General features: G+C 35.2%; 1 protein-coding gene across 1 annotated transcript; it reads right to left on the minus strand.

The window, feature by feature from the left end:
- Positions 1 to 4,924: 4,924 nt before the first annotated feature.
- Positions 4,925 to 7,806, minus strand: LOC108377192 (facilitated trehalose transporter Tret1-like; the record flags this gene model as incomplete). Its single annotated transcript, XM_017633451.1, has 5 exons — positions 4,925 to 5,370; positions 5,454 to 5,875; positions 5,952 to 6,292; positions 6,373 to 6,503; positions 7,574 to 7,806. Coding segments are annotated over 5 exons (1,340 nt in total), but the record flags the coding sequence as incomplete, so codon positions are not given.
- Positions 7,807 to 11,571: the final 3,765 nt, after the last annotated feature.

Below are 11,571 nucleotides of genomic sequence, written 5' to 3' on the forward strand. Positions count from 1 at the left end.
AGTTCTACAAGTTAAACAGAAGATAAACGGTACGCGAATGTAAGTGGGTAGCTTTAGAGGGTCGTGGCCATGGTTAAAAGGTTCTATGTCGGCCATCCTCATCAACGAAGCAAACAGTATGTATTTTCCAGCAGAATGCCAGCATTATTTTAAAGAGCTTCAGATTATATCCCAGAGAATAAAATAATAAAATAAAAATAAGTTATGGGACACAGTAATGTACATATCGTCGTTTAAAGTACAAAACCGCGTATCGTCATTCTGCGAAACCGCGTAACTGACATTGGCTGCCAAAAATTAGATTTGCTCACACAAGCTCTTGACTCAATCCTTATCCATTCGTCCTGAAATATACTAGCCAGAAATGCGATTACTTTATAAAAAATAGAACCATTTTGAAATATGGGTGTTTTTATGCTCTAGAAAATTATTTCTACAACTTCATATACGCGGTTTTGCATTTAGATGATACGCGGTTTTGCACTTTAAACGACGATATATTCTTCATTACCTGGAAACAGAAAAGCCTGCAGCTCATGTGAGAAAAGGTTAAATGTTACAAATGATCTTTTTTTGTTTCGTGTTTTATAATATGTGCTTATTTCTTACTTAATCTAAATCCGTCCAGCCGATTCTGAGTGTCAGTTTTTCATTCCATCAAATTTCAAATAACTCTGAATCTGAATAAACCCTTAAACCACTATATATGTAGATGCCAGGCAAAGGTGGTTTAAGAAAGTAAATAGTAGTTTGGAAATATTTTAAAGAGGGTTGCCACCTATTTGAGAAGTCAAATTAAATTATTTTATACCCACGTCACACAGTGCCGCCTAAGTGGGCAAAAATCGAAAAATTTGTTATCTGCAATGTGAACTTGTTTGGTATTTTTGTAAAGACAATTTATCCACTAAAAAGAATTAAATAGACATTTCCCTAAAAAATTAATTATGTGCCACCAGGAAGCCACTAAAGTCGACAAATTTTGTACAAAAAATTTTAATAAAAGCATAACCAGGCATAAATTCTTCACAGAAAAAAATGTCAGAAATATGTTCTTGGAAATAAAATGTTGGTTTGACGTTTCTTGTTTCCATAAAGACAGTAGAGAATTACAGGAATTAAAATTTTGGAATAAAATTAAACACAGGGTGCCCTGCGGTATTCCAGAAAAACCATTTTTTTTATATATGTGAAAATAGGTTATTTTTTTATTATTTTATTTAATAGCACGGGCTTTTAGCTTTCAAAAGAAGAAATAAAAACCTGCTCCTTTTTTGCACTTTCTGAAGTATGTAATGCGTTTTTCGCTAATGCATAAAATAATTTTTTCATTTTTTGTCAGTGCCTTGAGATCTGCACGATTCGTTCCATTTATTTTTTTAAAAAGAGTTGCCACCTGTTAAAAAATTAGATTATTAAAAAATTAGCTTCAAATTTTTTTATAAGTTCAATGAATTATTAAGAGATGGGTATCAATCGAAATGTGTATTAACTACATGTAGAGAGTTGCCACCTGTTTAAAAAATCAAATTCCACTTGAATTAAAGGAATTAGGTAATTGAAGTAAATAGGTATCACTATAAGGGAGTCACGCGAAAGAAGGTTTTAGCTTAAAAATATTACGAAGAGGGTTGCCACCTGCTTGTAAAGTCGGACTTAGTTAAACTAAAATAATAATTACGTCAAACCATAGGATTACGCCATCGTATTTGTTGATTTTTTACAAATACATACATTGTCAATCAGTGATTTGATCTGATTACATTCATTTTATATTACTGGACTCTTAAATTAACTCAGGAAAGTTTTCACTCTCCACATATTTCTTGCTAAATATGTAAAATTTTTTCATTTATCTGATACTCATATTGATATACATATTTTAGTTTCTTTATTCCCTTAATTAAAGTGAATTTGATTTTTTAAACATGTGGCCACCCTTCTACGTGTCGTTTAGAGGTAAAATATTTTCAAAACTAGTTCAATTGATACCCATATCTTAATATCTAATTCATTTAACTTATTAAATAATTTTAATAAAATCTGTAACAGGTGGCAATCCTTTTCAAAAATAAAAACTTTATTGCACATCTACAGGCCAAGCCCTGTCATTTGATACCTCACTTTTGAAAATAGAACGAACTATATGTACATACCTATGTAAAAGCCACAAGAACCCAAATTTTCAACTTTAAACTGCCATTACAGGGAAAGTATGAAAGTTATCAAAAACTAATTGCATTTTTGAATTTAGCGTCCTCAATTTTACTAAGAAGCGAATTTTCATTTAAATCCGTCCATAGCTCTATTTTTGCCCACATTTTATATGGAAGGGAAGCACTGTGCGTCATGTGAAATATTAAAAATGCATGTCAAATGAAAGAGTTTTAAGAAACCTTTAGTTTGACAATTTTGAATATTTTTGATGTGTTTGTGGTTTCCCAAGTTTAAAAAGTTAAATTAAAATTATTTAATAAGTTAAGTGGATTATTAAAAGATGGTTATCAATAGAAGTGGCTTTAAAATTCTGATTTTCGGAACTATGTTCAGGAGGGTTGCCGCGTGTTTAAAAAATAAATTTCAACTTAGTTCATCAGTTAGTTCGAACATAATTTTTAAGAGGGTTGCCGCCTGTTTTGAAGGTCATACTTAGTTTAATTATACACAAGTTGCATGAAATTTTAAAATATGAGTATCAAACGAACGAATGTTAAGAAATCTTTAAATTTAATATATAGAATTTTTTAGGGTGTCATAATAGGGTTGCCACTAGTTGAAAAAATTAAATTAAAATTATTTAATAAGTTTAGTGCATTGTCAGAAGATGGTTATCAGTCGTAATTGGGTTGAAAATAATTTATTTCTGTACTGTATTTAGGAGAGTTGCCATGTGCTTAAAAAATCTAGTTTCACTTAATTCATTAGTTAATTTAAATGTGTGCCACAATGCCAGACGATAAAAAAATTTTAGTTTGAAAATACTTTTAAAGGGGTTGCCACCTTTTTGAAAAGTTGAATTTGTTTTATTTATACACATGCTAAATGAAGTGTCGATATACTAGTATCAAACGAAAGAGTTTTAAGAAAACTTTAGGCTGATTATATTTTTATTTAAGGCTGCCACCTATGTTTTTTGAAAGTCATCAGATCTGCACCGAATTTCCAAAATGAGAAGTCAAGTTATGAACTATCTTAACTAACACAAATGCATTTTTTACATTTAAGTTTGTATTTAAGTCAATACTTCTTCCTATATGGTACACATGTACATATTTATGTACTTAGTAACCAGTTTTTTAAATTTTAAATTTAAAGAAAACTGCAGCATTTTTATGTACTTGGTAGCACTTATATTCATACACTGGTACGAATGCTTGTATGTACTTACCACGCCATACTAAATAAATGTAACATCTTCAATGTCTCGTAAATATTTTATTTTGCTGAGTGGTTTGATTTTTAATTTTCAAGTTTGCCTAGTTTTCGGTGTTTCTGTTCAAGCGACATTTAAATTCACTATTGCAGCCAAGCCATTAGCATAAGTTGCATTAAAATATGCTATACAACACCAGCAACAACAAAACATATTTAGCTCAGGGTTATCATAAATTTGATCGAATGCTTGGAATGAAAATGAGGTCGAACTTTTAAAAGTATGCATATTGAAAGAGAAGAGAAGAGAGTCTTCGGGTGCAAAGTGAAATGGATAAAAGTACTTATGAATTCGAATGGTTGAAAGTGTTGAGAAAGCTTTATGTGGGAAAAGGGAGAACAGCAGAACGTTTTTAGTTCATCGACTTTTTATTTAGGTTTTTAGGTTGTAAAAAGCATTGATTACACAGATGTATGTGCATACCTATATGCATACATATATGCATATGTATGTACATGGCTCTTGTATGTCAACAAATTTTGTGCAATTTATTTAGCGTAAAATTTTATACGTTATTGCATACATTGCATTAAGCTCTTGGTCGAAATAGTAAATACTTGGCACTTTCCAGTCTCTTTCAAAATAGGGTGCCGAATTAAAAGTTTTTTCACTCAAATGTCCTCACCTATACGTACGAAATGTCAAAGCCAGCGCAATCTTTGTGTTTTTTCACGTTTGACTATGCCTATTCTCCTTTGTCATCAAATCACCCTGCCTACTATAAAGGCATATCAGCTGGTTGGGCATTTTCTTAATATCGCGGCGGCGGCTTTCAACAACCTTCTGTCTGAGGCAATTTGAAACCCCTAAAATCCTGAATATCGAGGTCGGCTTTGTCAGGTTCATTTCTCACAAGCGTTGCCACAGAACTTTTCAAGTAGAGTAGTGCTCTCACCACTCTTTTGGGTTCTTGTCATCAACGACCTCTTGGAGACTTTGGACTTTGGGTGCTATGAGCACTCCAGAATTCTAAGATAACTCGAGTTAACTCCGGCAGGAACCAATGACTGCACTCCTACGCTAGGTCCGAGGAAATCGTTCTCTACATATATACTTACATGAAGGCTGCACTGGGCCGTGTTCAGAGTATGGTACCATGTCCTAATGTACCAAATTCATGAATGGATTGAAGCTGAATGGAAGCCTTTTAAGTAGAGCTCGGAGATCTATACGGATTCATTGACTATCAGGATAATCTAGATCTACGAGTACTCGAATATCTGAGAAAAAAATCCTAATACCCGGATTTCTGAATAGTGTTTAGATATTGTATAGGTTTTTTATCTTACGGGGCTTCACTAGTTTCGTGTGGTTTAATTCTGCACAGATGGGTCTTTAATCAGCTCAGAGAACTACAAACCATTAGGCGTCGCCACTTATTCACTCCTTTTCCATGGCCTAAGTGCGCCTGTTCGTACACGTGAACAGGGCCATAGATCCTGTGTAAATTAGTTCCCTAGATTTAAGTGGCGTTGAGATTGTGCAGTTGAGAAAATGCAACAGCAAATATCCTCGGTGAAAAGTTTTCAAAAAAGAACAGTACGTCTACAAGCCGAGTGATACTCGCAAGTCTCTGTTAAATCACTGCTACTTTTATTATTATTACTTGCTATAGGTAAGCTTATTACTAGCCTTATTACTACTAAGTTTTAATTCTAAATTTCAAGACTCTCAATCTCGCTAAATTATGTGTTCTCTTTGTACCATGCATTACTATATGAAACTCACGCTTCCGGTTCCACTTTATTCAGCGACATGCCCTTGGTTTCTCTTATAAAGAATGTAATGTAAACCAAGCCGAGGATGCATGTGACGGCAAAAAGCCACATTGGCGCAGACAAGCCGAAAGCAGCCAAAGATATTGGAAACATTTTCATCAGAACAAAACCTATGATGTTAAATATGATCAAACAAATGGCTGACGCTTTCGCTCGTATCTATTTGGAGTAATAGAAAATAATTAATATTGATTAAAAATATTACAGACCTTAGCTTCAACTCTAAGCATTTAAATACTTACCTTTGACGGCATTAATTCCACCAGCAGTACAAAGGGTATTGGTATTAGGCCCGAATTGGCCACAAACATAATGAAGCACACATTCACCAATGGCAGCCATGAGCTAAATACGGATACTACGACAGTAGTATTTTGTAATAGATAGCCGTATAAGCCAAAGATACCCATGCCCACGCTTGTGGCAGCACATGAGAATATCAACAGAGGTCTGCGCCCAAATCTGTCGACCAAAATTGTTGCCGTATAGACACCGGTTACTTGCACCAAGCCAACTATGATGGTATTAATGTCTGGATGCAATTCGGTGCGAGCTTGTACAAAAACGCTCGATGTATAGTAGAGTATCGCGTATGCACCACAGAAAGTGTTGAGCAGCATCAAAACGAAACCATTGCCAAAGGCAATGAAAGCTTCCTTATTACCTACATACATACATACGAAGTAGGAAAGTTGAAAAATTATTATATAGTAGTTAGTAGTTAGTAACTGTGAACTTACAAAAATCACGCCAGGTCACATTGCTCATGCTATTCTTGCTGCTAGACACAGCACTCTTCAGTTTATCAAATTCAACTTCGAACTCTTGCAAACTCTCTTTTGTAGTCGATTGGAAGTTGCGGTAGAATTTCAACGATTCCTTAGCGCGCGCATCCAGGCCGCGCTGCAGCAGAAACATTGGTGTTTCTGGGAAATATATTTCCAACAACATATAGATTAGTGGCAAAGCTACACCCAATATGGGTATATAATGGTACGGTACACGTGCGGTTATTATGTAACCAAGAAATATGCCACTATTTAGAGTGAGCGAGAAAAGCGAAGTTAAACGGCCGCGTATTCTGAAAACGAGAAGCAATTAATCATAGAGAGATGTATGTTCATATATATTTCGAAGATAATCGTATATGTATGCTCGTACTTGGGTTCTGCTATTTCGCCAATGAAGATCGGTATGATGACATAAGTGCCGCCGCCTGTGACGCCAGCCAGAAAGCGACTCACATACAAAAATTCGACTGATTTTGCAAGATAAACGAGTATCCAGGAAATCTGTTCAAAAATAGATTTTTCGTGTGAATTCTTTTTTCTGTCGAAAATCTATGTTTGTACCAGTGACGGGCAAAATGGCTTTTACTAAGTATTAAGTACTAAGTACAAAAGCTTTTAGGTATTTGTATTGTGGTAAATACCAAAGTAATATTAACTTAAGTATTTTCGATGTTAAGAAATATGTATGCTAAGTAGTATTTACTTATTTTCACAGCGCTAAATACTTAGGCTAAAAGTATGACTTGAATAAAGACTAAGTACTTGCTTTTGCTCAGTCCAAAAATAAAAAATTTCGAGATTTTCCTGACAGTTTCAGAATTTTCGAGACTGCTTTGGGATGTTCAGCATTTTTGAGACTATATCGGGATTTTAGAGACTATTTCGGCATTTACGGGCCTACTTCAGCTTTTGTGGGACTTTTACAGGATTTTCGGTAATTTAGGGACTATTTCGGGATTTTCGAGACTACTTCGAGATTTTTAGGATTACCGGTATTTCTTCGGATTTTTCGGGACTACTTCGGAATTTTCGGAACTTTTTCAAGATAATAGAGATTCTAGGGACTATTTCAAATTGTTGGAACTATTTTGAGACTATTTACTTCGAGATTTCTAGAATTTTTGAGGTGCTCGGAAATCTCGAAATTGAGATTTTCGAGGCTGCTTCGAGATTTTTAAGATTCTAGATTTCGAGGCTATGTCGATAAATATATCGATAGCAAATCGATTATTATATCGATAATAATACCGATTATTATATCGATAAAATGTAGATAAATATATCGATAAAAACATCGATAAATATATCGATAACTGAAGATATTGTTTGAAAAATCGATAAATTTGTCGCTATTAACATCGATAAATACAATTAAAATTCCAAAATAGTCCGGAGAATCCTGAAATAGTCTTGAAAATCCTGATTTAATACCGAGAATCTCTCAAATCCCGAAATTTTAATGAATATTTTTACATCTCCAAATATTAAGTACTTTAATACATATCTATTAGCCAAACTATTAGTTTAAATGCAAAAACATTAATGTATGCCCATCAAAGGTTTGCACTTACTATATACGGTATAGCCAACACATAGATGCTAGCTTTTCGTCCTATGAGATCCGCTAAAATGCCATACACAATATTGCCTGTAGCTCCGCCGAGCGAACTCAGCCCACCAATCCATGAGCCTTCATTCAAGGTGATCACGAAATCCAGCTCAGTTTCAATGGGCGATTGTAGTTTAGCCAGTATCACCGAAAACCAACCCAAGCCAAAGCCATGACAAAACGTGATTATGGTAACTGCAAGTATTTAATGAAAAATTAGTTTTATGTAAATATAAATTGTGAAATTCATAGTATGTGTAAATTAGATAAGCAAGTTATATTTAAAAGGAAGCATAAAAGCAACACCTTATTTGATATTTTAATAGGTAGATAAGCCGCTTGTTTGAACGTACATACATACAAATATTAGAGTTGTTTTAAAACGCTTACTAAAGCTGTGAAGATTAAATGCGCATTCGCAAATACCATAAACTCTTTGTATATCGTGTGTACAATAGGGTGGTCGCAAAAAGTTAAAAATGTGAAGCTCTCATCCCGCAGTATTTTTCTAAATGGAAAAAAGACTTATTTTTTTTATTTAAGAAAATATATATTTAGCACTGCCTCAAAGCCCACAAAGTCGTATTTTATATGGCTAAAAAACACATTTTCGTAGAAATAGAAAAATATTCTTGAAAAACAATATTATCCGATCAGAAAACTTTGTCTCTCTTTAGGAGACTGCCAATACTAATACCCAATGATTTGGTTTACCATTTTTTAATATTAGCGAATTTTTATGGGGTTTCTGAGAGACCTATAAAAAATAGTTAATGTACGAAAATGGTTCAATAAAAAATTGGGTATTGTTGTTGGCAGTCTCCTAAAGAGAAACAGAGTCTTCCGATCGAAAAATATTGATTTTCAAGAATCCTATACCATTTCTACGAAACAATGCTTTTTTTCGTATAGAATACATGGGAAACTTCAAAGGCTTTGAGGTAGTTCTAAATATCATTTCTTTATGTAGAAAAATCCTCAGCGGGTGAAAGCTTAATATTTTAAACTCTGATTCTCCCCCGCATGTATTTTTGGATCACCCTAATCTACAATGATAACTAAGTTATAAAAACTTTTTAAATACTCTGTGTGGTGATATTCTACCAAAAGCTAATGACAGCAAAGTAAACACATGCGTGCGAAATTAGTTTTTTTTTTAACATTAATAAAATAGCATAATTGGATGCGCAGAAGTCTAGAAAAGCAGGAAATATTTTGACTGGGAGTGGCCATAAACAATTCGTTTGCATTTGGTTTAAGCAGCTCAAAACATCCGGTTTGACAAAACGCCGTCTGCACGAGATAAAGCGAAATGGCAAACCTTGGTGAGCAGCCTGGAAACGTTTTCTAAAAAAAAACTTAAAAAAGCGTGTAAGGGATCCAAACGTTCAGTTCCAGGAATGCGCCTGGCTAAGAGTTAGCGTATCTTTACATAAAACAAAAAACCGGACTAGGTAGTTCGTGGTCAACGTTCAAGTAGGACTGGCCTCACATAGATAGATTTTTTTGTCCATTGTATTTATTACCAGATAAAAATGACCATTAATGATGAATAGGGAAGTATTATATCAAGAATCCATGAAACCTTCTTAGCCAATTTTACGATTTTGTGGAACCCTCCTTTTGTTGCTTCCTCGAGGTTTGTAAGGAGCGCCCAACCGAAGTAGTTCAGACGCAAATTTGCCAGCGCTGCACAGTCGCCCACTATGTGTTCCACCGTTTCTTGTTCCATTTCACACTTCCTACAGTTATCACTACTCACCAAACCCATTTTAAGGACGTGGTTAGCTAACAAATTGTGACCAGTTATGAGACCCGCCAGAAGTCTACCGTCGTTCCTTGGTAGTTTAAATTTATGCTTTGTTCATTTCGGTTCATGTAACGGGGGCTAGGCTCTGAATACTTTGCATCCACGTTGTTGAGAGCACCTTTTATCAGCCGCTTGGAACACGCTTAAGTCACATTGCTTTTTAAGAGCCTGTAGTGAGATAGGAATTTCTAGCGTGACTGCATTGTTTAGTAGCACTCCTTCTTTTGCTAAAGTATCCACCCTTTCGTTTTCCTCTACATATGTCCTTATGCCCAAATACCCAGTACAAGTGAATTTTCCTAGTTAACCCTAGCATTCTTAGTTCATTTCTGCACTCTAAGACACCTTTTGAGGTCGTCCTAATTGACAATATGGATTTTTGGCTGCTTAGCTATCTATAACGAAATTAATTTGATTGGTAAGGCATTGCTATTGTTGAGAAGCTCCGCTGCTTTCTTTACCGCCATGACTTCTGCCTGGAAGATGATGCAGTACTTTGGTAATTTGAACTACTTGTTTATTTTTAATTCTTTGCTCGTACGTAATCTGTTGTTTTTGAACCATTTGTGAACACATGAATTCTACCGCCTGCTGCTTGCAAACCCTTGCATCATCCATCCTCCTCAATCGTTACTGTCTATGTTGTCCACTAGGTGGCAGGAAAACTTACTATGACCATATGATCTGCCATTGAATTGAGCAGTGGTATTTAGCCGCTATGTTTTTAGCAGCTAGGTCTGCTGGAGTAATGTGCAGGATAACGCTCAGCGCAGCTGTTATTCCTACCTTCGCTAGTCTTTGCACTCTAGCGATATGTTTTGCATAGGTCTTCTTATTCATTTCTATCCACCAAACTTGTACTCCGTGGCGTAATACCGGTTTCACAATCCCATAGAATGCCCACGTATTGCCCAGCATCGTTTTGCATGCATATAGAGCACCAGATGCCTTTTTCGCTCTTTTCCCAACATTTAGCTTCCATGACAGTTTGCTGTCCACTATTACCCCCCAAGTATTTCGTGTGATTTTTCTGTTTTAGGATCGCGCCCCTTTACTGAGGCTTTCTCCATTCCTGAGTTGTATACATACTTCCTGGTGAAGAGCAATAGGCCTGTTTCGTCCAGATTTACACTGAGGCTTACTTCCTCAGACCATTTATAAATATCGCAAAGTGCCTGGTCCATCGAGTTGAGACATTTTCCGCATAGGATAATTGCGATTACATCCGCATTTACTCGCTCTGCCTTCAAAAGCTTTAAGAATTCTGTTGACTGCTAACGACCATAACAGGCGAGAGAGAACGGTTATTTTTAGTCACTTGAAACGTCTATGTTATCAGGCTAAGCCTAAATGAGCTATAAAACTCTACACTCAAAAAAATCGAACACTTCTGAGAAAAAATTTTGAAATTTCGAGGAAAATTTGTTGCATTCTTTTTTAGTTTCAAGGCTATGTTTTTAGATTTAACACATGATTTCAAATCTACCAGAATAGATGACTGATATATAGACTAAAGAAATAAAAGTTTACACTGTCTGCGTCCAGCATCGGGTCAAGAGTTTGTTTCGCACATCCAATGCAGTGCATTACAATTTTCTTTTTTTCTATGTCGGCGAACGCATTCCAGTCGAATAATTTTACACAAAGCACAAATCACTTTACTTAAAACGGAAAATTGTACCACTACACTTTTTTGTGCATATTTTATCGTGGGAAAATCCTATAAATATTTTTTTTGTAATTATTTCGGGATATCTTACTGCACACTGATGCCAGCAACTGTTTTCGATATTCGAATTTGAAAACGCCTTCGGAATTTGTGCATAAACCTAACATTTTATATTACAACGGTATATTTCAAATTAAGGAATCGAATAAGTTAGTCTACGCGCTGCAATTTAAGGAATCGAATAAGTTAGTCAACGTGCCAGCGACTGTGAACTGACAAAAGTTCAACAGCGCTTTTTAACAGCCCCTACAAACCACTGACTCTACAGGCATATGTATGTATTAGAGATGTTAATTTTTTGGCTTTTTACGATCCCGAGATTTTCGAGATGTCGTTATCACAATCCCGGAATCCCCGGATAAGTCCCGGGACTCAGATATTCATTACTTTTCAACAACTTAAATCGAAAAAATTGCTTCTA

This window comes from Rhagoletis zephyria, unplaced genomic scaffold (genome assembly GCF_001687245.7).
Source record: "Rhagoletis zephyria isolate East Lansing unplaced genomic scaffold, Rhagoletis_zephyria_1.1 Rzeph_scaffold_11637, whole genome shotgun sequence".
Classification (NCBI taxonomy): Eukaryota; Metazoa; Arthropoda; class Insecta; order Diptera; family Tephritidae; genus Rhagoletis; species Rhagoletis zephyria.